Here is a 27,790-nt window from a genome sequence, read left to right as displayed (position 1 = left end):
GCTTCTTCAGGGTAACTACAGACATTGAATGCTGCTTGGTTAAGTACACTACTGTAGCTGGAAAAGAAGTGGCTTGATTTCTGTCTAGTGCACACACTTTTATTGAAATACATGCCCTCAATGTGCAGTGAATCATTCTGGAAAAACATGACTACAGTGAATGTGGAATGTTGTGGTGTCTGTTCTCCCCAAGGATGTTGCCGGAGCTCTGAGAAGCTGTGCGAAGATGAGTGTGACATCATGGTTCCTGGTGAGCAGCTCAGGCACGCGGCACCGGTTGCCACGGGAGATGATCTTCGTGGGCCGGGACGACTGCGAGCTCATGCTGCAGGTAAGAGACATGAAGGCATCGGCAGTGTGTCCATCCTGGAAGCTGCCTGAATACCTTTTCCCCAAACTATGCTACTGTCTCTTATTCAGAGACACTCTACCACATGGGTGTGGATATTTGGTGAACTGAATGTGAGATGGCATTCTGTGTTGGTATGATAAAGATAGGGTGGGGTTTGTGTCTGTGTGTATGTGTGTTAGTGGGCTTGATTCTCAAGGAGCCTACGTTACATGTGGTTTGGACAGCAGAAACTTTTCCTGAGCTAACTCTCTGTGTGTGTGTGTCTGTGTGTGTGTGTGTCTGTGTGTGAGAGAATTTGATTCTCTTACTTTACTGTATTGTACTGTACTGTTGTGTTCTATGTCCAGAGGTTTTCGGATCTTGAGAGCCTTAGTGTGTGTGTGTGTGTGTGTGTGTGTGTGTGTGTGTGTGTGTGTGTGTGTGTGTGTGTGTGCGCATGATTCCTGTGTAACTGTACAGGGCCTGCAGGGAGACTTCCTTTTTGGCAGCATCTCAAAACGCAACCGCCGCATTCCGTCCAGTTGCACACAGTATCTCTCACCATTCACTGGCAGGCTGATGCTCCTGCCTCTGGAATGTTCCTCGCTCATGAGCTCCTCTGCACCTCCTCCTTCTCCTCTCCTCCTTTCCCCAGTTCCCCCCTAACATTTTATGTAGGCCTCTGGAAACACAGCACAACAGCAGCACTGCAGATCCCTCCTCTTTGAATTGTTTATACAGTTTCCTCAGCCTGTGGTTTAGCTCTCAATGCCCTGCCCTACCGCAATGGTTAGCCAGCAGAATTCAAAAGTTCCTCTCGTGCACATTAAAGGGAGAATGGGCTGGCTGGCTGTCCACAGCTTCTATGCCTTGCCTATTTAGTATGATGAGTGGCTTATGATCTCTATCTGCCTCATGAAAAACATTAGGGCTACTCCCCCCCCCCCCCCCCCCTTCCTCCCACAGACTTATTGTCCGTGGCTGGCTGCCCTCAGTGTTGATACAAGGAGGAACAGGAGTGTTAATATGGACTGGCAACAATGCTGCTAGCACAGAATTCCAGAATCCCAAGTCCAAACTTTTTGAAAAGCAGTTTATATGCAAGCAAATAGCTTGCTAACCTAAGCCAGTGCAGCTGAAGCCAGTGGTGTGTGTGGGGTGGGGGGGGGGGGGGGGGGGGATAATATTTTGTCTTCCTCTGGCATGTGGTGATAACATCCTGCAGGCTCGGTAGTAAAATGTCCCCCACGAGGAAGCGAGTGGCAAGTAGGCCAGGCCTCCTCCTCCAGTATAAATAGACCTGCTGTGTTCTCTCTGCAGACCGTGGCCACTGTCCCAGGGGTCTCCTATCATTTGTCTCACTGATAAGAGCTTGAGTTGCTCTTGCTGATAAGAGTACACACAAGAGGGTTTAGAGTGGCCAGAAAGCCACAAACAAACAATCAGACAAACAAATGTATCTCTGAAGGTGTGATAGTCTGCTTGTGATAAACTGAAAGTTGGAATGTTTCTCCTCTCAGATTTAGCCACCAAATAATCAAATAATCAATAGCTATTGTCTGAATTGAGCAGTGCATTGTGTTCTGGTAAGATAGGCTGAGAGAGTGGCAACTGAATGAGAGAAAAAGAACATTCTTGTAACTCTACAGCCCTTCAGTTGGGGCTTTAATCTGTTGAAGCATATAAATCTGCACAGAGGCCACAGAGTGCTCAAGTCCACTGAGCTCAACTCAGGCCTCCTCAGCGCTCTGTGCTTAACAAACCAGAACGCAATGTGCATTAGAGAGGGCCATGCCTCCCTACCTCCCTTTTCTTTCTCTTTCCTTTCTTTCTCTCTCTCCATCCCTCCCTTCCCCTTCACCTCTCTCTTTCTTTCTCTATCTCTTTCCACCCTCACTCCACCACTATATCTATCTGTCTCTCTCTGTGTTGTTTTCTCTCTCCCTCTCTCTTGCCCTCTCCTTCTCTCTCTCCCTCTCCCTCTCCCTTGTGGCTGTAGAATTGACCCAGTACAGTGTTGTGGACGAGATGTGACAGTCATGAAAGAGCCAAGCTGATGGGCCCTAACGAGGCCTTGGCAAACAAGCGACTGTCCAGCGCTGAGCCTTTGAAGTGCAGCAGAGAGGCGGGGAGTGATGGAGATGGAGGAGGAGAAGGAGGGAGAAAGAGATGGAGGAGGATGAGGGAGGAGGAGAAGAGGGATGAGGCCTTGAGTGGATAATAATGGCATTCGAGGAAAAGGCCAACTTGGCCTGTGTTTCAATGATGTTTACTCCAGTGTCATTACTCCATGAAGACATATCTGTTTTTAACATAAGCTTTCATGTGGGACTGGAAGTATGGTCTAAATCTCTAATGATGGGGCTTTCTGGTTGAACTGTTTGAGAAAGTGCCTTTTGGAGCAGAAGAAATCAGGGCAATTTGTCTGTATGGACACATAATGGACTCATTATGACTCACTTAGTAATTCTGTATACGTTTTAAGGTATCCGGCTAGAACTGCTGCATAATGACTGACTCAGCTCTCGCTCTCTCTCTCTCTCTCTCTCTCAATCCCTCTTTCACAGTCCCGCAGTGTGGACAAACAGCATGCCGTCATTAATTACGACCCTGCCACCGATGAGCACCTGGTGAAGGACCTGGGCAGCCTTAATGGGGTGAGTTTAATGGCATCTCTAACCACAGGTGTCTAATGCGCCTTGCTACCAATGCCTGTCCTTGGCATTGGACATCCAGTCTCCGGTGTTTGTTTGGTGTTTATACCCTTCTTTGGTATGGGATCTCCAGCCACAGGTATCTGTTATGGAAGTATGTTCTTCTCTGTTGGAATCACTGGTACCGATTAGGTCCTGAAGCTGCAGGTTGGTCCAAAGCAGATGTTTACTAGCAGGCTCGCCCTCCAGTGAGATTGAAATCAAGGCTTTATTTATGTGAATTTTGCAGAGCTCTGAGCAGAACCCAATGCCTGAAGAAAAAATAAAGCGAATGCACAGCGGCAGAGAGGGATGTGTGTTGATGTTAGCCCAGTTTAGACTTGTCCTACATTAACACAGTAACGTAGTAACGCAAACGAGAAGGTTCAATACAAGAAGAGGTGATGTACAGCGTGAGTGAGAGGGTGTCCTTATACAAGAGGTGGGCAAGCTGATCTTGAGCTGACCACATGCAGTGTTTGGACTGCTGGGATAAAGAGAGACAGTGAGAGAGCCAGACTGATGGACAGTAGGACAAATAGACGAGACAGAAAAGTGAAGTAGAGAGAGCGGCAGAGAGAATGAGAGAGAGGGAGAGCTAGAGAGGGAGAGAAAGAGAGAGAGAGAGTGTGTGTTTGTGTGTGAGAGAGAGAGTAGTCCTGATAAAGCAGGTGCAGGTAGTTGGTCCCAGTCCCCATTCTCCTGTGCAGCAGTAGTGAGGGCCCCCGGCACAAAAGACCTGTTTGTCAACGCCACACTGGCTTGATTGGGCAGAGGCAGTGCACAGTGCATTCTTCTGCTGCTTTCATCCCATTCTTTTCACAACACTCTCCCTCCCCCTGTTCCTCTTTTTTTTCCCTCAACTCTCTCTGTGCTTCACTTTTCTGTCTCATCTATCTTTCCTTCTGTCCACCAGTCTCCCTCCCTCTCTCTCTCTCTCTCCCTCTCTCTCTCTGTCTTTCTCACTCACTCTCTCTATCTCTCTCTGTGTCTTTCTCTCTCTCTCTCTCTCTTTCTCTCTCTCTCTCTCTGTCTTTCTCACTCTCTCTCTCTCTCTCTCTCTGTCTTTCTCACTCTCTCTCTCTGTCTTTCTCTCTCTCTCTCTCTCTCTCTGTCTCTCTCTGCACCAGCTGAACCATACTCTCTTTAGGGAACTACTGCTCCAGTAGTTACTGCCCCAACATCTCTTCACTGCTCTGAGTGTTTTAATGTTCCTTTTGGCAGCAGACATCAGTTCCCCTAAACCATTAGTCACACTTACAAGCCACCATACAACCGGTTCCCCTGTTCCAGAGACCCCCCCTCAGATGTAACACTAACTCACCCTTACGGTGTAATGGCCTCATGCTTTGTTTAAACTAATCCTGGTAACCCTAAGCTTTATTAGGTGACCATAACAAAGTCCTTAGTCTTTAGCAGCGCATGATGGCTAAGCGGGTCCTTTTCAACAATATTGCTCGTGAAACAAGCAGCTTATACACATAAGGAACACACATCACACGTTTGGAACTCACTGTACACCAGGCCTACAAAATCAAGCAAGTTTGTGGCTGCTTTGGTTTCAGTGGGAACTAGTCCAACCACCTGCAGAGCTGTCTGCTTTGTGTGTTGTTGTCTTTTTCCCCTGGAGGCTAAATTCATATATGTAGCATTGTCTGTGCCGCTGGCTTTACAGTGTAACTTTGGAGTCAGCACAGCTGACAACTATCCTATCCAAATGTAAATTAGGTGGTTATTCTTGGAACAGAGAGCATGAAGGATCACCTGGAGAACATACAATTCTGTTTAATGTGTCAGATTTAACGGTGCCTCCTTGTTCCTGACAGTGTCACAATTTGTTCACAGTCCTCACAGTTAAACATATTCATGATACTTATGGAAATTGTTGTACTGATAACAGACTTTATAGTTACCTCATCTGACTTTACAAAATTATAAATGTGGAATGAATGAGAATATGCTGCGTATGAATATCTGTGCACATTACATTCAGACGTCTAAAATCTATAATACTAAGTGCTGATGTGTCCCTTTCCCTGTAAAGAAATGATCGTTTTCCCTGCATCCCAGGATCTCTCCCATCATGCCTCTTCCTCCTTCCCGGCTACCCCCCCATCTGTCCTTTCCCTGGCCCTCTCTCTCAGCTTAGACACCCTCATTGCATAACCCCTGCAATCTTATTACAGTCTTAGTGTGGTGCGGCGGCCTTGACTTCTAGTGGGGGTGAGAGGGCCTGGCACCTCACAGGGGGCATGCAAAACAGCAGCCAGGCAGATGGAGAGGGACAAGCAGAGCACTGAAGGGCTTCATGTAGCTGTTTTATACAGGGACTTAGGTTGCTTGTGTGCTCAGTGGGTCTCTTGATTGTGTTTGTGTTGTTTTCTCAGACGTTCGTCAACGACCTCCGAATCCCAGACCAGACCTACATCACCCTCAAGCTCTCCGACATCATCCGCTTTGGATATGATATCTTTTCAAGCACATCTCCTCTTTTCTTTTTTCTTGTTGTTTTTTCCCCACTTTTTTTCCCCCCACACAGGAACTGAATGTTTTGAATCAGGGGTTTCAGATTATAACTTTGTGTGTACTAGAAAATCTCTTGTAATTCTTCACCCAGAAACACACTGAAATTCCAACTCAGATCATAGGCAGCAAAGCAGCTTTCATGTTTGTGAGCAAGCAACTGTTCACCATGTTCTGTAAGGGAGTTATGCCAAGCATGATGTAAACACGCTGTGCTGTACATTTCCTTATATGTCAGAAGTTATTCAACTCCTCTGATTAGGGTAACATCATAGCATTTGAAGAATGATTATACTGTTGTAGTTACACCAAAGACATGGTTATATTTCCAAGGAAACACAGGTGTATAGAATAGCTTCCAAAAGGTGTCTTTGTCTATGTGTTCCTGTGGGATACCTTAAGGTAGCCACTGAAATGCCAAGAGTAATTGTAAGCTGATGGTCTTTCCTCAAGTGTGTTGTTCCAAGTCCAGGTCTTACATGTAATTTATGTTCTGGCATCAGTAGCGGTGGTGTTGGGTTCCTTAATAGTGCCCACATGCTCACGTGTACATCCTGGAGAAGAGCCAACACAAGGTCCCAGAGGAAGCTCTCAAGGTAGCATGTGTGTGTGTGTGTGTGTGTGTGTGTGTGTGTGTGTGTGTGTGTGTGTGTGTGTGTGTGTGTGTGTGTCTTAGTGCTTAAGAAACATTTGGTTAATGTATGGATGGTGGATTTACCTGTTTGTGTGTGTGTGTGCTTAAGAAAGGTTTGGTTAATGTGTGGATGGTGGATTTACCAGTTTGTGTGTGTGTGTGGGTTGGGTGGTTCTTTGTTCTGTGTTTATGTTTGGTGGGTTGTCCCTGTTGATGTGTGTATGAGGGCTATTGTCCTCTCTGCCTTGAGAGCTACATGAAAGGCAATGCTGTGTTGTAGAAGCCATTCATCACTGAGTTGAGTGTGGAGTGGAGATGTATTCCCTCCGAATGTGTGACATTATGGGTCCTCAACACATTGTATACAACCTGATTTTATGATTTACTCACTGCTGTCGTGTGTGTGTGTGTGTGTGTGTGTGTGTGTGTGTACACATCAGCATGAGAAGTACACCAGTCAGCTACAGATCGGTGTTAAGACATCAGAGACCAAGAAACGGACGCACACAGAGAAAACGGAGAAGAGCAAAGCCACGGTGTCTCCCAGCTCTAAGCAGGACAAGACCAAGCCCACGGCAGGTAACTGCAGAGCTGCACACGTGTCATCTTACACCCCCCCCCACCAGCAGCATAAATAGCATAAGTGGAAAACCCCTAAACTTTCAAACTACGCTTTAAGGCGACAAGAGACATTTGAGACGAGGACTTTCCTTTCCCATCGCCTCACTCCACTTGGTCTGAAGTAAGGAGTTGCATAGTTTGGGGACACCTGCATCAGTTTCATGTGTTGCTTGACTGCGGCGTTCGGTACAGTACAGAGGTGTGCGGCCAGTCATTTGGTTATCTCCTGCCTGCCCAAGCACAGACCCTTGTGCTTCGGGAGAAGGAAGTCTGACGATCTCAGCTTATTTGAATTCTGCCCGACCATGTTCCAGCATGCACACAGAGATGAATGAACAAATAGCCTCTCTCATTCTCATTCCCTTACTCTCACTCTCACTCTCTCTCTCTCTCGCTCTCTTTTAATCGCTTCCTCTTCTCTCACTTTCTCGCTCACCCCCTCTCACGGTCTCACTTCCACCTTCTGGTCTGAGTGACGCTATGTTCAACTTCAGAGAGCTGAGAGGCTGTTCAGGCATGTGATCTATCCGGGGTGTGTTGGTTGGCATGATCAGCTGAGAACAGTGATTGGGGATGAGGGATGCAGTGAGCTTTGGCTGGCTGAATGTCCAGCTCGCTCGCCCGCCAGCAAACCTGCCCTCTGCCAAGGATACACCACTGTGCCTCTACAGGTGTCTGATATTCCTCTGCTCTCTGGTACATGTGCCATGCATTTTGCATGTGATTTGGCTGAATGCTGATCCTTTGGGCCACAATTATATTTGTGTGTGTGTGTGTGTGTGTGTGTGTGTGTGTGTGTGTGTGTGTGTGTGTGTGTGTGTGCGTGCTTGAGTTCATACTCTGGGTAACCTAAAAGCTTTTATGTTTTCTTGATTGTTTTTTTATGATTGGATTTTTTTAAAGATTTGTGTGCATGATGTTTTTTCTGAATGTTTCATCCCAGGGGATACACAACCAGATTTGTGGCCCGTGTCAATGTGTGTTTTCTAGTTCCCCAGCTCCTCAGCAGGTTCTGCCTGGAATGCTGAAGCCACTACACCGTTGAGCAAGCAGTTTGTTAGAGAGAGAGAAGAGCTGTAAATGGTCGTCAGTAAAACAGATCCTCTGTCAGGGCATCAGAGGATCTCCAGTCGCCCAGACAGGGCCAGTGATTGTGGAGTTCATGGTGTCTGTGTGTTTAAAGCAAGGCAGAGATCCTGAGTTATGTTGGATTTAAGGCCCTGGCCGGCCTCAATGCCCCTCATTCATGTGTCAACTAGCGGCTGGGAAACTCTCCTCCTTTCCAGAGACACTGGTGCTTTTTGCCCTTAATGGATTGGAACCATTTTTTTTTCTCTTTCACCACAGTGAAACAGGCCACTGTAGTTCACATACATACACACACACACACACACACACACACACACAGTTTCCTTGTTAAGTACCAAAGCTATGTTTACATATTGCCTGATTCCCTCAAATTAAATCAAAGGTTTTGAAACTAGCAATCTGTAGCAGTCTTGGCAGTTTCACACAAATTACAAAAATAGAGTATCTATTACATAGGGTCCACACTTAACTTTTATATACTATGTTATTAATAATTCATTGATCAGTAGTTTCAATATATTTTATTACTTTAGAATATATTGTTAAGGATAGGTTTAGTTTAGCATTAGTACAGTGTAATAAAATGTACTCACAAAATACTCACTGTGATGAGGACACTATAATGTACTATTAAGAAAACTTAATATACAGCAGGATCAAAACAGTGTTAAATTACCTCTTGTGAGCAGGTGATCACCACCTCCTCCCCCTCCCATAATGAGCATAAGATCATCTTCTTCCTCCTCCTTCTCGTCTTCTTCATCCTCCTTTAACCCTCATGAGACTCACTGACAGGCCGTCAACAATACCTGCTACAGGGGCCTGACCCATCAGCAAGCTCAGTGTTTACGCAGGTCTTTGCCCCGTGTTTGTCCTTGGACAAGATCATGTGCTTGATAATTAACTCAAGGGTGGCTTTTGGCATTTGTGCTTGGAAGACATTCTGCGCTTGATGGCTGATTCAAGGTTGACCTGGGTCAGCCAGGTTGTTGAGTCTTTTATAGTAGCATTTGACCAATACCAAACGTATTACACGTGTTTGAGATGCCATGTTGGGTGCATGTTAGCTTTCTCTGAGGAGCAGTTGGCTGAGGTAGATTCACTGATCGCTCAATTTAGCTATTTTGGGACAAGCCCTCATCGTCTCTAGTGTATTCTGGGCCTGTTGAGGTGGGGCCCTAGGCTGTTGGTGTAGTGGGCTGGATTGGTCATCCCACAGGAGTGAGTTTTCCCCTGCTGTTGGAAGAGAGGTCAGCTGTCTCAGATGTACACACACACACACACACACACACACACACACACACACACACACATTCTCTGACATGGCTCTCCCGCTCTCTTCTCGCTCTCACTCTTAATCTATTTTGTAATTTTTCCCACTGTTTGTCTCTGTCTCTTCCTATACCATCTGTTTTTATTTCACTCCCTCACCCCATCCCTCCCTCCTTCACCCCCTCTTATTGCATTCACGTGCCATCTCTCTCTTTTTCCGAGGCGAGCGGGGTGTTGTCATGTCACACCCACTGTGCGCATGGCACTCATTCTTTCCAGTGCAGGCCAGAGGTCCAGGGACATCCAGCTCATAGCAGAGTGTTCCTGAGCAGTACACGTTTACTGTGCAAGACATTGTGTCAAACTCGAACAGTTGTACTGTTGTCCTGACAGCGAGGGGAAGACAAACATGCGATAATGGAATGATAAGATTAGAGAAACACAAGTCAATATTTGAGACAGATGAAAGACTTAGTTAGATGTTTGTTATCATCATGGCTGGTTTTTTCTTTTTAGGCAGCGAAGAAGTGAGTTTGTGTGTTAGTGTGTTCGTTCGGATTCTCTGACTGTGCTTAACTGCTCGCCTGTTCGAGAATGTGCCATTTCAGCACCCTCTGTCTCACACACTCACACACCATCACCCTATGTTTCAGTATATGTGTGTGTGTGTGTGTGTGTGTTTTTTTTTTTTTTCATTTCGACAAGTAAACAAGTAGATGGATTAAATGGCTGAGGGCCAGACCAGCTGTTTGACGTCATTAGAGAAAGACGATACACCCGCTTTGGCTTCATCATAAGTCATGCGTCTGATGACTGCTCTCTGTTTGTGCACCAGCGTTAACACACTCCACTCTTTCACTCCGATTCATCTTTCACAAACATTCATCTCTCCATCTCTTAGTTCATATTCTCACATACATCTGCCCCTCACATACATCTGCCCCCAACAGCCCAGGCTAAGCACAGCTCGATCTGTCTCACTTTTAAATTGATTTTTTGTATTCCGTCACCTCCAGTGAAAAGACAGGATTAGGATTAGGAGCAATGTTGGCTCTTTTCCGAGGGATAACACCCAGTGTGTATATGTGGTTTTGTGTGTGTGTGTGTGTGTGTGTGTAAGAGAGAGAGAGAGAGAGAGAGTGTGTGTGTGTAAGAGAGAGAGAGCGCGAGAGAGAGAGAGAGAGAAAGTAAGTGTGTTTGTGTGTGTGGCTCAGTAGGCAGATTAAGCTGTGTGTCTGCTGGGTGTCTGAATATGGTGGTCTCATGTCCTCTGGTCCTCTCGTCCCTGCTGCTCTCTGGTGCCTCCAGTCTGTAGCCCTGTCTAATCCCCCTACAAAAGATCTGCAGCTTTTAACTGCTGGGGTGGTCTGACTACACATGATTTTAGATATGCCATGCTTTATTACATGCATTTATACATTTTAATATAAACATATACATAAAATATATTTCTGTCTATATATATATATTATAGTTTCCGATAATTATATGAAAACATGTAAATGAATAGGTGAAACTGAAAGAATGGTTTGACTTGTTATTGCCAGCATAGAAATGTGTACCTCTTCCCTTTACATTACCCTGTCAGGGTTTAAACTGTTGCTGTAAAACACGTCAGACAGCCTGTGATCTTTATAACAATCCTATGTCTGGACACTATTTACTGACTAACTGACAATCTTCTTTTTGTCTGTGTCTGTATTTGTGTGTGTGTGTGTGTGTGTGTGTGTGTGTGTGTGTGTGTGTGTGTGTGTGTGTGTGTGTGTGTGTGTGTGTGTGTGTGTGTGTGTGTGTGTGTGTGTGTGTGTGTGTGTGTGTGTGTGTGTGTGTGTGTGTCTCTGTGTGTGTCTCTGTGTGTCTCTGTGTGTGTGTGTCCACAGAGGTTCCTATGTCCAGGCCCACTCCTCTGTATGGGCAGCCTTCCTGGTGGGGAGAGGATGATGAGGAGCACCCCGGACAGTCCGATGGCGACCTCACAGGTCTGCAGACACACACACACACACACACACACACACACACACACACAAACAGGTACACATAAGCATCGAAACCAACACAGAATACACACCTGACAAGAAGCACTCACCCTTAATGTCATCTCGGTTTTCTGTCAAATCCCTGTATCTGTACCCTTTTCAACAATTTGAGCCAACCTGGTGCTATCCTAAAAGTATGTCTTTTCTTTCCTTAGCAACCGTTGCCACACTTAAATGTGGAAGAGTATTCAGATCCTTAACTCTTAATACAATAATGTTCAAATGCTCCATACTCCATTCTGTTTTCAGTTTTCAGACTTTTTCTTTTTGGTGAGATATTGGATAATTAAACATTTATTGAAATGAAACCATGTGAGAAGTTTAGAGGAAATAAATCACTGTTTGGTTGAGCTGTTAAAGGCACCCAGTGCAACTTTATGTAAACATTCAATGAAAAATAAACATTCAATTTCTAGTCTGTTTTACACGTAGAAGTTTCAATAACTCCATACCATTACATATCGACATTCAAGGAGCAAAGATGAGACGTCGTTGTGTGGTGAGAACTGATAGAAAATCGTAAACAACAACAATCGCCGGTGGGGAGAAGCCATTTTTCCATTGACTGGAAGCCTGCTGTATTTATTGTAGGTTACAAAAAATAAAGAAAATGGCGGCGATTGTTGTTGTTATCAATTTTCTATCAGTTCTCACCACACAATGACGTCTCATCTTTGCTGCTTGAATGTTGGTATGTAATGGTATGGAGTTATTGAAACTTACTACGTGTAAAAAAGACTAGAAATTCAATGTTTATTTTTAAGCCTCGAAAGTTGCACTGGGTGCCTTTAACAACTCCCCAATTACACACTGCTTTTTGTAAGACGCCAGAAGCTAAAAAAGGTCGGAAGCCACTGGCTTTATCTTTTACAATGTGTTGTATTTTAAGTATTTAAAGCTTGCTAAATGATCCATTGTGTAAAATCTTCATGTTAAAAGAAACCAGTTACTTAAGCTGTCATATAAATGTAGTGAAGTAGAAAGTACAATTTTTCACTCTGAAATGTAGTGCAGTGGCAGCATAAAGTAGCATAAAATGGAAATACTCAAGTACTTGAGTACAATACTTAAATAAATGTACTTAGTAACTTTCTACCACTGAACAAAACTAACTAGCATTACCCAGCTCATGTAGCAAGTAGTTAGCTTATAAGAATGAAGACTTTTGGCAGTAATATTTAGCTAGCCATTGTAAAATTAAATCTGACCAAAGCGCTGTGTTTCTGTAATTGTAATGCTTTAACCTATCTAATTTAGCTACCGCTAAATAATGTGATGTTTTCACAGTTTTGAGGCTAACACTGTTAATGGGTGTTTCAGAATGTTCGGTGCATTCCATAATGCTACACTGCCTGTCGTCACCATCGGACATTGGCCTTCAGTCACTCACCCTACCTCCTTCCTTCCTCCGTGTCTACCTCCAATACTGACAAACACGCGAACCATAAATGCTGACACATACTCCCTTTACTCTGTGTGTGTGTGTGTGTGTGTGTGTGTGTGTGTGTGTGAAATGAGGATCAAATGATACACACACTCACACTCACACTCAAACACACACTGGCTCACTATCCCACTCAGTCACACACATCTACTCACTGACTCATTAACCAAACATTCCTCCTCTCCATCTGCTTTGTTCCTTAGCTCTCAGCCTTGTGTCCTAATTTAGCCATGCCAGGCCGTCTTTCTCTCAGTACTCTTCAGTTAGCGAGGATTTGTTGGGCCTAATGTAGGGAATGTATGTCAAAACAACAACAATCCTTCTGTCATGGATACACCCCGCACATGCATTTAATCCTGCTGATCTGTTGAATCCATATGATCTGTTTATTGTGACGCTGAGGATATGAGCTGGGTGATGCAGACTGGGTTAGTTGAATCCATATGATCTGTTTATTGTGACGCTGAGGATATGAGCTGGGTGATGCAGACTGGGTTAGTTGAATCCATATGATCTGTTTATTGTGACGCTGAGGATATGAGCTGGGTGATGCAGACTGGGTTAGTTGAATCCATATGATCTGTTTATTGTGACGCTGAGGATATGAGCTGGGTGATGCAGACTGGGTTAGTTGAATCCATATGATCTGTTTATTGTGACGCTGAGGATATGAGCTGGGTGATGCAGACTGGGTTAGTTGAATCCATATGATCTGTTCAGTGTGACGCTGAGGATATGAGCTGGGTGATGCAGACTGGGTTAGTTGTATGTAGAGCTGGACTGCAGGATCAGGCTCCACTGCCGTGAAGCATAACTCACATCAGGTCTGAAGTCTTGGATGATGTGATGGATTAGAGCATGTCTGAGGCAGAGGGAGGGGGAAAGGGAGGCTCGTCGTTCCGTCTCATGCAGATGCGCACACACACCAACACCACACCCACAAGCAGCTGCTCTCACACAAACATACACAAGCACACATGTACAAATAGATATGTATGTCTTTAGTCATAGACACACACTGCTGCAGACACACACACACACACACACACAGACACAAGCACACATACACACACACTGATTCACACATTGATTTAACATGTAACATGATTATTCAGTCACACATGTACCCACACAAACACATGCACAGACACAAACACACACATATACACACACAGACACACACATATGCACACATACCCACAAGCACACAAGCACACACACACTACCACACACAGAGAGTAGTGTTCCAGACAGAATGGATTGCTGCAGCAGTGTTAGGTTCCTTCAGACTAGTTTCCCAGAGCCGCTTGTTTGCAGCGAGGTCCAGCTGGCGCTGGTGGACTGGCTGAAGCGTGACTGAGTTTTGTTTAGCAAAGCCACTGGGAGTCGTTTCGTTTCTCTCTGCCTTTAAAAACAAGCGCAGGAGGTCCTGTCTGCTGTTTCGGCAGCGCGGTCTCCCATTACGTTTGCTGTTTATACACTTAATCAGTTCCCTGTTGTCACTTGTTGTTTCTGTGTGTGGTGTGTGTGTGTGTGTGTGTGTGGTCTGTTCGTGTGTGTATGTATATGAGTGTGTCTATGTGTTTGTGTGTGTATATGTATGTGTGTGTATGTCGGTCAGCATTTGATTTAATTGCAAATTCTTACTGTAGTTGCCTTCTTTCCCCTGGACCAGACCAGGCTCAGTGCTGGCTAAATATAAACCAGATAAGGTGCTGTGCAGTGCTGAACTCTCACCTGCTTTGCTGCCATGAGTCGTCTGATCTCCATCTCTTTTTGCCTCAACTGCATCTCAGATAACATCGCTGATCAACGCCGATTAATCTCTAAATCTTTCCCCCAGCCAACGCCAAGGATGGCATGGAGCAGGAGCTGGAGGTCAACGGGTGCCATGGCGACGAGCCGGCCAAGCCTGTCTACTCGTACCGCCGTGAGCCCAGCTACTTTGAGATCCCCACCAAGGAGTTCCAGCAGCCGGCCCGACCCAAGTCGGCCGAGTCGCAGCTCCAGGAGATCCCCACCAAGGACACAGACACCCAGGTCCAGAATGTGTCTGTGCCCGTGCCAGTGTCTGTGCCTGTGCCGATCCCAGCAGTCCCGACTCCCCCTGTGGTACAGAGCCACGCATCCTTCACCATCGAGTTTGACGACTGCGCGCCAGGCAAGATGATGATCAAGGATCACGTGACCAAGTTCTCCTTCAGACAGCGGCGGCAGCAGCAGCAGGGTGGAGAGCCCCCGGCCACGCCCCCGGAGGAGATGTCGGTTGACAACAAGGTTGCTGATTGGCTGGTGCAGAGTGATGTCGGCATGATGATGAGGAGGAAGTCACGGTCAGATGACCTGTACAGCACCAAGAGTGACCTGCCCATTAACAACAAGGCTCCCAATGGTGAGTGTGTGGGTGAGTGTGACAGTGTAGGTGACTAACTGGTGCACCATTGGTTAGCAGTGGGATCATGAGGAGGGATTTGAATGGCTGAGATTACCCTCGTCTAATTTCTTAAGCCTTAAGCGGAGGCCAGTGTAAACTGAGTTCCAAAACCAGTGTAAACACAAGTCAGTCAATGGTTGTGTGAGTTATATGGCTGCTGCATGAATGTAGCATGGATTATGCATAAAGGTTTTGGTCATTATTTTTTTGTATGTGTTACTATTGTTCATACAATGGTCTTTTTCCTCTCCTTTGGACAGATCACCAGCATGAAGATGGGACCCAGAGCGATTCTGAGGATCCTCTTCTGAAGGAGAAGCAGAGTCTGCACTCTCTGTCTCCGGCCACAACCAGAAGATCACCTCAACCCCCACGCTATTCGCCATCTGTACTCTCCACCCCGCGAGCCCTCACCCCTCCCGCCATCGAGCCCCCACTTACCTCCTCCACCCCGGCCCCGTCCTCTTCACCCCAAAGCCAAGCCCGGGGCGACCCCCAGCAGGCCTTTGTCATCGAGTTCTTTGACGACAACACACGCAGGAAGCGGTCGCAGTCCTTCACCACCAACATGGGGCCCAGCGAGGCCAACACTGCGCTCAAGAGCCGCCTGGAGAAGAAGAAGAGCGCCGCCCTACTGGGTGAGAGAGGTACTGCAGCACAGGGCTCCAACCCTCCCACGCAGCAGTTGACCGTCCCCCTCAAAGGCTCCTCATCCTCAGGGGGACTCCAGCGGGCAGGCTCCCTGCGGCGGGAGAAGACAGACATCCGCCTCAGCTCTTCCTCCAACTTCTCCTCGCGCTCAGCCTCCACGCGGCCCTTTGCCAGTGTGGGTCGCCGATCCAGACTAGCGCAGGATTTTGCCGCCGAGTTCCTCCGCCAGTCCCGACCACCGTCAGCCAACAACGTTGCCGCCCCTTCCTCATCTTCCTCCTCACCCCATATGTCCACCCCGGCCTCCGCTGTCTCCTCAAACCCACCACCCCAGCGAAGCACCCCAGTGTCCCGGTCACACCACACCTCAACCACCAAGGAAACCCCTGTGCCTATGAAAGTGTCTCTGAAAGGATCAGGCCCGGACCCCAAGAGCTCCAGATCCTTCTGGAATGAGGAGGAGGACACTTTGAGCGACGCCGGCACCTACACCATAGAGGGGGACATCCAGGACAAGGAGGTAGAAGACGCTCGTAACTCGATCAATCAGGTAAATAAAGCCCTTCATTTGCAGGGATCCCTAAAACAAGCAAACATTTCTGAAAGGAGTCAATTAAAAAAATCAAAGTGGTAAAGTGGTTAAGTGGTACCCAGCACTCTGGCGGTGACCCAAGTTAACCAGACTTGGTTTCTGCATAGGGTTCACATTTGAGCAAAACTCTGAGGTAATTAAACTCCTCTCCGCAAGTAGTGTCCAGGATCACAGGATCAAAAAGTGATTAAGTGACCGCATTGAGCAAGAGTTGACTAGCAGAATGACTAACGTTCATTAGCAGCACAGAGCCAGGAACTCTGAAGGCTACAGCTATTTGTAGAGGCTGGATGGAGATCGCCGCTAATCGCCTGAGAAACCCTCTCCTGCTTGACCTCAGTGTTTCAGTTTGTTTGGGTTGACCTATTAGTACTGTTTCACAGTCCTTCACTACTCATGTCAGCTATTAAGCAGTATCTTCATATGTTACTGGAAAGATACAACAGATTGTCAGTTTTTAATATAAAAGACATCTGTAAGTCAAGTAAGTCAAGTCAACCTCAGACTTGCAGAACTAAAAACATGCACCATAATCATCATTTCAAAAGATTTTTAGAAAACAATCTCCTCAGTTCAAGATGGATTTCTCTTTGTAAGGTTAATTTTTCCGGTTTGTCAAGTTGGTACCGTAGGCTACTCCGCTGGTGCAGGTTGAGTCTTGCCCTGGCCGCACCCTTTCCTGTCTTCCTCTTTCCTCTGCGTTCTATCTCTCTCTGCCCTCTCTCTTTCTTTCTCTCTCTCTCTCTCTCTGCCCCTTTTTTATTCTCTCTCTCTCTGTCTCCCCCTCTCTTTCCTTCTCTCCCTCTCTCTGCTCTCTCTCTCTCACACATGCTTTGTTCCTGACAGGTGTTTGGTGTTGTGGAGAGCCCTGATCTCAGCACCCAGCCCATCCCTGAGGCCTTTAGGCCCGAGCTCTCCGGCAGGAGACACAGCAGGGAGGCCCACTCTAGCAGCCTCCCACATAGTGAAAGTAGAACTGCCCCCACCCAGGGCAATTACCCAGCTGGCCTTAGCCAGTCGCCCTCGGGCCCAGCGCAGGTAAAACTTTCCCAAAAAAAAAACAACAAAAAAACTAATTTGGGCTCTCCTCTCAACCATGTGTCCCACACTCTGATCCATCTCATTGGTCAACCTTGCCAGTCAATCCAATCACTCAGCCAATCAGTGGGTCAGCCTGCCATCCTCATAGGTGGAAGTTCAGTCCTCTGCATTCTCTGCCAGTTGGTTTTGTGTCTGTGGTGATTCTTCTTCATTTCTCCCTCTCTCTCCAACCCCATTGTATTGTTTTAATGGTGATTTATCGTTAATTTGTGAAGTCCTGTGTCTTCTCATTGGTGATGGACTCTGTGGTGGATTAGGACTTTCTTTGTGAAATGAGGCTTTTTTTCTGGTTTCAACTGCTCAATGTGTGTATACTTCAGAGTATCATGCTCATGGATTACTCTTTGCATTTAGCATCTGTGCCATGCAGCACTGTATTTGTCAGTGAAGTTTTCACCTGCAGGAAAAAGTCCTCATTTCAAAAATAAATCTCTTATCCATCCACAGACAAAAGTGCAGTTGTGCTAGACAACCTGTCCCTAAACCAACTCCTCTTACTCAATCCGACCCATGTAGCACCCGCTAACATCCCCACCCCTTCTCTTCCACAGGGCCAGTCGGAGTCTTCAGCGGCCCCGGGGGGCCCCAGGTGGGTTTCAAGGTGGGCCAGTCTGGCAGACAGCTACTCAGACTCCAACCCTGTGACGGGTCTCTTTGACATCCCTGCTCAGCTGGACCTTTCAAGTTCTGGTGAGAAGTTCACTGCTTAACATCACAGCTCATTTTGTCTCCTCATTCAAATGAAAGCAAAGAAAATCATGATTTGGAATAATAGAACTAGTGTTTAGCAAACATTTTTTAGTAAAGTTCACTGTGTAAGCATGTTAAATACATGTTGGTTTGTGATCAGGCCCAGTCACAGTGTTTATATACCTTAACCTATCTCTAATCAAAGCTTCCAAGCGTGATTCCATGGACTGGTTTTCTATCGAAAGTTTCACTTAACGCCACGTTAAATGTCACAATTGTCCCATGCTACGATGCCATACAAAAGTCTTGATAATGTCTGTTTGTTTTTCCCAGGTGGGGTCCGGATCATCCATCAGGCCATGCTGAACAGGAGCTTTGAGAGCTCCGAGTCCGAGGGCACCCGCTCACGTCGCGTCCTCCCTCAGCTGCCGTCCCAAGAGAAGACGGACGCCACCCCTCCCAGCATCCACGTCCAGCATGACCCCTATGCCACCTTTGACATTAAAGGTCGGAAGTCAAAAAGCCCTCGGCAGAAAGAGGACATTCAGCACCTCAATGTGCAGGATGACCTGGACCCGGACAGCCTGAGCGACGCCAGCAAGTCAGACGACAGTTCTGTGGTGGAGCAGGGGAGGAGGTCCAGTTCGGCGAGGAGCAGTAAGAACTGGTCCAGGAGGCGATCCGACATCATGGATGAGTCCAAGTCCACCTCCTACTGCCTGAGCTCTGAGGACAGCCTGTCAAAGCCCGAGCGAGATCAGGACGACCATCCTAAGTTCTCCAATGTCACCATAACCAGGCAGCACAGGCCCGCCAGTACCACAACCACTTCTCCGCCCAGCCTGGACTGCCAGGATCAAGAAGGCGCTCGGAGAGAGGGTGGCAACTCCCCGTCGTTCTCCAGGCAGGAAAGCTACACCAAAAGCCGGGCTGGAGACGACAGTCAGCTGAAGAGATTACCCGACATCTCCAACCAGGCCTTCTCAAAGGACAGAGGTATGTGCACCCAGGATACGCACACCTACCTGAAGGAGACTGAGGACGTCCTGGCCTCCCTGGAGGCCAAGCTGCAGGTGCAGAGCCACAGTCAGCAGCAGCCCGCTAGCACCCCCGCTGGAGTGGAGGACTCGCTCTCCGGAGAGTCGGATGTGGACACCGCCAGCACAGTCAGCCAGCGCAGCAGCAAGAACTCCAGAGAATCAGCCTCCGGAACGGGGGGCAAGAAGTCATCCACCTACGGGGGCTTCCACAGGGAGAGGTCTCTTCTCGATCAGACGGTTCAGGACTCGAGACGGCCAAGCTCGGCCCGAACACAACTCTATGAGAAGCGGGGGGTGGGCCCAGCCGAGCCCCCCTCCTCCTCTTCCTCCTCCTCCTCCTCCTTCAGGCGTCCCCGGGTGGGCGTGCGCAACAGCACTGGAAAACACAGCTCCATGGACTTCAGCGACGACAACCAGCTATCCAGCTTGACCACAGTGGGAGTTGGAGCCGGCACACGCCATTGGTCCGACTCCATTACCTCCGACCAGGAGTCCGGCTTGCGGCCCTCCGTAGTCCGGAAGAAGAGCGCCGCCCCCCTGCACCGGGAGGAGCCGACCAAAGCCGCCCGGAGCGGTGGGGCGGTGGCACAGGCACTGGCCCGCTCCAACTCCCTGTCGGCGCCACGGCCCACGCGGGCGTCCATGCTCCGCCGCGCCCGCCTCGGGGACGCCTCTGACAACGAGGGCCTGGAAACGGAGCGGACCTGGCACAGCGCCAACGAGTCTGGAACACCAGCAATGCCGGGAACGCGGCCAGTCCCGGAGGTGAAGCGGCAGCCTTCTCGTTTGGACCTCCTGGCGCTCCCGCGCAAGAGGACGAGCTCCTTCACCACGCCTAGCGACACAGAGGCTTCAGCTCCGGCTCCACGCACCGGTTTCTCCAACCGAAGCTCCGAGTCCACCACCTCCGTCCGGAAGGCTTCAGTGCCGGATCCGAAGAACATGCCGAGGAAGGCCCCCATGCAATTGGCCAACAAGCCCATCATCCGTGGGCGATCCAGTAGTGCCAAGTATGCCACCAGCACAGCCAGTAAGTCCAATCCTGCGTCCTTTTTTATCTCTCTCTGACTGCTTATCTGAACTGAATTATTGGATATTTGTATATTTAACATTTCTGTTTACATGTCATATTATTTAAAAGTGAAATATGCTGTATACCCTATCAGTGAGTTCAACATATGCAGATATTTGGTTTGGTTTGTGTCAAGACAAAAGGATGAAAGCCTGAAAGTACAGGCCAGAATGGGTTGGTTTGAATGACAATTGGGCTCACGTTGCTGACCTGGTTTCCATAGTAAATGTTTTTTCTCCGTCGTTAACTGTATGACAACCCTTTTATCAGTTTGGTGTGCGTGCCTGCGTGCGTGCGTGTGTGTGTGTGTGTGTGTGTGTGTGTCTGTGTTTGTGCAAGCGTGCGTGTGTGTGTGTTTATGTTTGTGCGTGCGTGTGTGTGTGTTCTTCTATGCCTGTTGTCCTGTGGGACTCAGAAGATAGGGTTGATAATGAAGCCTCAGCTAACGCAAAGACCTCCCAGTCCTGTAGTCTTTTTAGAAGACTGAGATAAGACGAGAGTGAAGGGAGAAGGTCTTTGGTTGGCTGACGTTAAGCGTCGGCTACTCTAACCTAATGATTCATCACATTCTGCTCTCACTGTGCTGTTGTTCTAACAATGGATATCTTTGATGTTCTTTGAGGGACATTTAAAACATATGAAACTATAAGGTGTGCCTAGGACTCCACACTGTTTGGCAGCAGTGTTTCCTATGGCCTGGCGAAGTGTTTGTCAGTTTGAGAATTTACATTTTCAAAAATGATAAAATTAAATTAACAAGTGAAACATTTTCAGATCTGACAAAACACTTCCGCAGCCTATAATAATTGCCATTTTGTCAGTGTGTGGGACTTGGTGGTCTGGTGACTGGATTTCCTTTTTTACTGTTTCTCTCTTTCTCTCCCTTTCTCTCCTATGTCTCTCCCTCGGTCTCTCTCTTTTTTTTCTTTCTTTTTCTGTTCATTCCCTCCCCAAATCCTCCCATCCTCCATTAACCCCGGTGCTCCCAACAACACCTCCTCCTTCAAACCAACTCCCCCACCACCTCGGGGTGCCATTAGGCTCTCGAAGGCGCCAGAAGGGCTCAGACTACACCTCCACGTCTGAGGAGGAGTACGACTCCAACCACAGCACCCCTAAACACAAACGCTCCCATAACTCAGGGTCATCCGCTTCGGGCACTCCCCGTGGCCAGACCCCCGTCCTGGCACGCCCGCGTGCCCGTGGCCGAGACTCAGAGGAGGAGAGCCGCGAGGGAGATGCCTACCAGAACTGGAGCTCGCACAGCGCTGAGATCGCCAGGTAAGCTAACGTCTGCAGTGGGTGTTGGTATAGCGTAAAGTGCTTTTGTTGCTCACAGCAAGAATGAGTGTAGGGTATATCACAGGTATTGTATGCGTACTGTATGTGTGGGTGTAGACCTAAAACATGCTGGTGTAGACCTAAAGAATGCTAAAGTAGACCTAAAGCATGCTAATCCTCAAGATTGCACATTATAGATTATCCCTAGGTGTGTTGCTATAACGTGAAGAACCCTATTTGCCAACACAAGTGGTTTATTTATAACATGTCACAGCCCTTGAGTGAGGAGTTTTGTTTTTGTTTTGTAGTTCTTTGCAACATTTACCCTTAATTTTAAACGTAATGGTTATTTCATTTTAGAAGCTGTGTTGCCTAAAATCAGATACAAGAAATAACATCAGTGTTAGCCAGGTTTATGAAGAAGCATAAGCAACACAGATCCATTTCTAACAAGAGCCCTGTAGAGCAATAAGTAATGTAAGCGGATTTCCTGAATGAAATTCTTCCTTAATTAAAGACTGTATATTTTAAGTGTGTACATTCCTTAGTACACATTGGGATATATTACAAGTAAACAGATGTGCACACACACACACACATACACACACACACACCCTCAGCCTCCACCAGACATCCCATAGGCAGTAAAACACAGAGATACAGTCACAGCTGTAAGAGAAAGAGGAAGTCTCTGTAAGTCATACGATACCACTTATTATAAAAGTGAAGTAAAACTCACTTGAAAAGCCACTCATGTAAAACCTACTTCTCTGTCTATGGAAGAGTGTGGGGCTATTTTGGCATGTGTGGCCTTGTTGTGAAGACTTGTGGTGTTGAACGAAAGGAAAGTAGAACAGTAATGGCTGTGCCATTTGGTCTGTATTTTATCCAGACTTGCATTAAACCAGAGAATTTTTGAACGTCAGGCACATTCATAATTCTTCATTTGTTCAATATCGGTGAGGTGGACACACAATGTGCACTTGTGATATAGTTGGAGATGATGTTTGATTTGGAAATGTTCATTACTTAATTACAGATGCACTTGGCACTGAGTGGGGTTTGTAATGGTGGCGTTGATTGACGTGTAATTGAGCTAAATGAACCCATAATTCCCTCAGGCTGAGTCAGGACCTGGCTAAAGACCTGGCCATCCTGGCCCAAGAGATCCATGACGTGGCAGGAGACGCAGACCCTCCCCAGACAGATGCAGCCAGTCCAGTCTCCACCGTGTCAGCTCGAGAGGAGGTGTGTTATTTACCCCACAGTCCACCACTCTCATGTCAGGCCTGCAACATGGACATGGGGCAATGGTTTTATACTGTTTTAATAATGAGACATTTTTCTCCAGTCTCTTACGGTTCAGGAGAGAGATACAGGTTTTTTGGGCACCAAGAAATTGTATGACTGACATGCAAAAAACGAAATACACATGTACAGTATGTGTGTGTACATAGTTGGGTCAGGGTTGCGAAGATTATTTAAAAATGTAATAGGTTATAGATTACTAGTTGCCCTACTAAAAAAGGAAATTAGTAATTTAATAACTTTTTTTTTTACAAGAGAATCAATCAAAAACAACGCCTGTCCAGACTCTGAAAAGATCCAAAACAACAGAATGAATGTTATATTTTACATATAAGCTTTAAAGCTGTTTACTTCAAAGAAAATATTTGTTATTGTTGGTGTTATTATTTTGTTATCACCAACATCTCAGTAACTGTAACTGATTACAATTCCATTCATTTTGTGATTTAATTTGATAATAGGCTTTTAAAGTTAAAGGCTTTGTGTTAAAGGCTTTGTGATTCATTTTGTGAGTAACCAGTTACTCCCAAACTATGTGTACATTATACATGCTGGTGTAATATATAGACATACATATTTATGTGCCTGGGGGATGTGTTCTTACTCTAGCTTCAGCGGTCCTCCATAAACCTCAAGGCTCCCTGAAAATGTTAAGTGTGGTGACCTCAGCCGAGTCTGTAGCAGTTTTAATAATATTTTTTTATAAATACATTAAATATTCTTTTTGTATGTGTGATGTGTCCCACAGCTGCGGCCTCAGGTTCCAGAGGCCAGCCTGAACTTCCAGAAGAGTCCGTCGGGCTCAGCCTCGGTCAGACGCCCTGAGCAGATTCCTCACAACCAAGAGTTGAGCTCCAAACATCAGGGCAGAACCCAAGACGAGGTTCGGGATTTTGCTTTCTTTGTCTCCGCCCTTTAGTAATGTGTTCTTCTTGCTTCCCATTGCTTGTTTCTGACCAAGTGAAATATTGGCTGTTATTGTGCCGTTTGGATGCATTTGAGTGAAAATTGTCTGCTTATCTCCTGACGTCCCTGTCTCTCTAATGATTTTTCCTAGGCCGCTGGAGACCACATGCTGCTGAACCCAGTGTCTCAAGTCTCCCTCGCCATACGAGAGAACACTGAGCAGTTAACTGAGAAACTCAAGTGAGTTGTTTTATTGTTGTTGTGCTTACCTTGAGAATGGATGCTTTGACATCTAAATGACAACTGGTTCTGTTTCTTTGTGCAGTCTATTGACAACGCTCAATATCCGTATTCATAATGAAACATGTTGTGAGAGGTAATCCCTGAAATGTATTCTTCTCTGATGAAAGTGTCCCAACTTCTGGTACAAACTAAAGCAGTGAATTGTTCCTCTGCCATATGTCTGAATCCATTCTTAATTCCTCTTCCAGAGATTAAAAGAATCATGTGTGCATGTCCCTCTTTTTCAGGGTACTGTTTCAGAACAAGAAAGAAGTTTGGGAGGAAATTGAGGCAATCAACTCTGACAACGACATTCCAACGCAGAAGATGCCCAACAAGGTTTGTAACTTTTTTTATTTTATAAATCATTGATAAGTCACTCAGTTGATAATGAGTCACTTTTATTTTAGGAGTCATTCTATAATACACAAATGTTTCTGTTTCTGTCTCCTTCATCTTAGGAAATCGCAGCCATTCTGAAAGAGCTTAGGAGGGTTCAGAGACAACTGGAAGGTCAGTGCATCATTATCATCTTCTTCTTTTGACTGGCGTTAAAGGCTTTGTGAGACTTCTGTAGTTGTTTGTGTTTCTTTTTGCTGAATATTTTTGCTGTGTTCACTAATCACTCACCATGGAGACGGTCCATTTTACCCAAGAGTTTGTCTGCTAGACAAACAAGGGAACAGATGATGTTGCAAACAAGCAATCAGACAGGCTGATGAAGCATTCCCATTTGATTTTTGTTTGCGTGCTTGCTTGTTTGAGCCAGGAAAATACGACTGCTAGAAATGTTATGGGGGGTCTGCTTACAGGCCATGGGGATGTAGTTAAATATTGCAGCCTTTTTCTTCAAATTTATGTGCTTGATTTTCCTCTTCTTACATGTACATAATATGCTGTAATATATAGGTTTATAAGAAGGTTTTGTGTGTGTGCACGCGTGTGTGTGAATGTTATTTATTCCACTCGTCAGCATATTTCTCCCCTCTCCTGTCCAGTTATCAACAACATCATCGAGCCGGATGGCAAGGCCGAGCTGAACCGAACATCCTCTGCCAGCACGCCCTCTCTGACGGGGGTGAAAGGTGGCAGGGCTCTCCTCAGAGACTGGAGGCCCACAACCTCACCGCGTGGCAGCGGGGGAGGAGGAGGCCCCCCCCCTAGCAGAACCAGCAGCAGGAGGTCTGGGGCCACCTCCGATGGAGAGAGCTTTGTGGTGTGAGGAGGAAATGGGGGCCCTTCACTGTGCATTCACTGTGACTGCTACAGCACTGATGAGAGAGAGAGAGAGAGAGAGATAGAGGTGAAGTTAGTGCTCTGTCAGAAGTGGGGAGATCTATTTGCACCCTTTGTCCCTGCTGTGCCAGACAGTCATGCAGTACAAACGGGCTTGCTGTCAAAGCTTGCTCTCTCAATGTCCTTTGGCATTTTATCAGTGTCTGTGTGTGTCTGTGTGTGTCTGTGTGTGTCTGTGTCTGTGTGTGTGTCTGTGTGTGTCTGTGTCTGTGTCTGTCTGTGGTTAAACCTGCCTCAGTGGGACATTGTTTATTGGCAACATGGGCGTTCTAATGCCATAAAGTACCTCAGATGATTTTTTTACACATTGAAAGAGTTTACCTGATTAATGCATATATTTGTGTAGAGATCTAGGGGACTTGATCTGGGGTTAATATGCTTGTTGAGCTGAACACATGTAGGTGTACTACCTACAGTTTCTACTTAAATTTCTCTCTTTTTTGAAGTTAGTGGAAGTGGATCAAGGTTCGTCACATATCAGAATAATTACAGCTTTTTCTAGGTTATTCTGTCCACAATACAGCATTGGGAGCCTTCTGGTGGGAATATAGAAAATGTACAGAACTAAATCAATAAATGTATGTCTTTGGGAGTTATATTTATATATAATTATATTGATGAGATGGAAGGCAGGTGAACATGCACTTTGGTTTGTATGAAATTGTAAATTGCTGTAAAGTATTTTCATTCCTTCCCTGACTGCACATGGGAATGAACAGAATTAATTCTTTGGGAATGATTAAAACCTTTGGGTCCAAGAGTCCCCTGTAATGGCAGTGGAAACTTGCTGTAGTGCCTATTTATTTACTGAAGGTAGCAATCAGATCTGCCTTTTAAAGTCACAAGCACTGATGATATGTGCTTGCGTGTGAACCAGAACTGAAAGTCTGTGCGGCGTGGGTGTTGCTTTGTGTCCGTGTGTTAGGAGGGGAGGGTTTGGTATGGATGGCATGAGATGGGTTGTGTGTTTTGGCCTAGTTTTTCCAAATCCCCGCCCACTCACTGTCATTGGTCAGTTTAGGGTGCGGAGGCCCATTGAGGGGTGCAATCCACAGTCCAAGGGCTCCTGTATGCTCAGGACCAGTGGTCTTTCCTCATGCTCTATACAACAGCACTACAGCAGTTTGAGGGAACAGAGGTTCATCATTGTATCATTTTCAGTTCTTGTATTGTATTCTTCTCAAGACTTAGGACTTTGAAGGAAATGACCAGCACTCTCCTCGCACTTCAGAAATCCGTTCAAACCAGACTGACATTTGAAAGCTGAAAATCTGTATTTGAAACGTAAACACAGCAGATGAAGCCAAAAGCCCTTCTGTAAATCATGATGCTGGGGGTGTATCTCAGGTGCACTTCATGTACTATTTGCTGCTGATTTTTTCATGACTGACAATCTTTTCTGTTGTTGATTACGTAATGAGTTAAATACTTAATTGGCCCGTTGGCTCAGAGCGATATGTTCCAGTGGTGCAGTGTCAATTCTGACAGCTGTCTAAACAGCCTGAGTGCCGTCACCACACAAACACCCGCATTTAAAAGCAGTTAGTTCTTGTGAACCTGGGTGTGAAGTGCACATTTGGTCTCTCTCCCTTAAGGCACAGATATGGTTTAGAGTAAACAATAAATGACAAAGCTACAGACACAAGGGCTCCTGGGGGACTGTGGGTTCCAGAGCTTCTCTGCATATGTGCGCCCAGTTCCCCGTATATCACAGGTGCATATCACTTTGCCTGGGAGCCCCTGCTTCCTGCAGTACATCTGAACACAAGGCCCCTGTTGTTTACATGAGAAATGTCATCTGCATTATTTGCACAGATTTTTTATTCAGCTCTGTCCGTCTCACAGCTAATGCAAACCGCATGTCTGTTTTCTTCTAAGGCAGGCTCTGACTCCCCTGCTTGCCCTGATGTGGTCTTAACCACCACCATCACTACAGAGAAGCAAAGGTTATTTCCATTGTTTAACAAAGGCACAAACTCATCCTCCGCTACCATGTATGACACACGCAACACACAGAATATTGCAGACGCATTCCTGAAGGGTTTCTGGGGACGCCACACCCAGAGTGTCTTTCATTCCACAAATGTGTACCCATGAAAGGAACAGCAGAGGTTTTGGTGCGTGTGTGTTTTTGTCGTCAGATTGACGTAACTGCTCCGTGGAGATGCACTCTATAAATGCAATGCAGCACTCATGCAGGTGCTGTTTTGAGGATATTGTTATCCTCGAGCCTTGACATTGTCAAGGTTTTGGCCTCTTTCTCAACCCCTTATGAGGTTCAGATTCTAATAGAACACTAATGCTGTTTTTTTTTTTTTTATGACGTGATGCTGGTGCTAATGGATTATGGTGGTTGGATTGCTTGGCTAGATCTTGGACCAAATGAACTTCCCTTCACAAAGCAGTTCAACTCACGTATCAGAATTCAATCTTAGGGCTTTACAATCCTCTCTCACATCAGCTGTTTACGACCATGTCGTTTCTACAGAATGTG

The 27,790-nt window shown here is 46.4% G+C and overlaps 1 protein-coding gene across 1 annotated transcript; it reads left to right on the top strand.

Moving 5' to 3' along the window:
• Positions 1-226: 226 nt before the first annotated feature.
• Positions 227-25,222, top strand: cep170ba (centrosomal protein 170Ba; the record flags this gene model as incomplete). Its single annotated transcript, XM_080850000.1, has 18 exons — positions 227-331; positions 2,899-2,988; positions 5,412-5,492; positions 6,087-6,143; positions 6,622-6,760; positions 11,044-11,142; positions 14,487-15,035; positions 15,338-16,278; positions 17,167-17,358; positions 17,973-18,111; positions 18,445-20,181; positions 21,264-21,504; positions 22,626-22,752; positions 23,561-23,695; positions 23,870-23,958; positions 24,249-24,339; positions 24,462-24,513; positions 24,999-25,222. 18 exons carry the CDS (start codon positions 227-229, stop codon positions 25,220-25,222), a joined length of 5,088 nt encoding a protein of 1,695 aa, XP_080706126.1.
• Between the last annotated feature and the right edge of the window lie 2,568 nt (positions 25,223-27,790).

Source organism: Sprattus sprattus (genome assembly GCF_963457725.1).
Source record: "Sprattus sprattus genome assembly, chromosome: 13".
Classification (NCBI taxonomy): domain Eukaryota; kingdom Metazoa; phylum Chordata; class Actinopteri; order Clupeiformes; family Clupeidae; genus Sprattus; species Sprattus sprattus.
The sequence above is the reverse complement of the archived record's forward strand: the minus strand, read 5'-3'. Positions and strand labels throughout refer to the sequence as shown.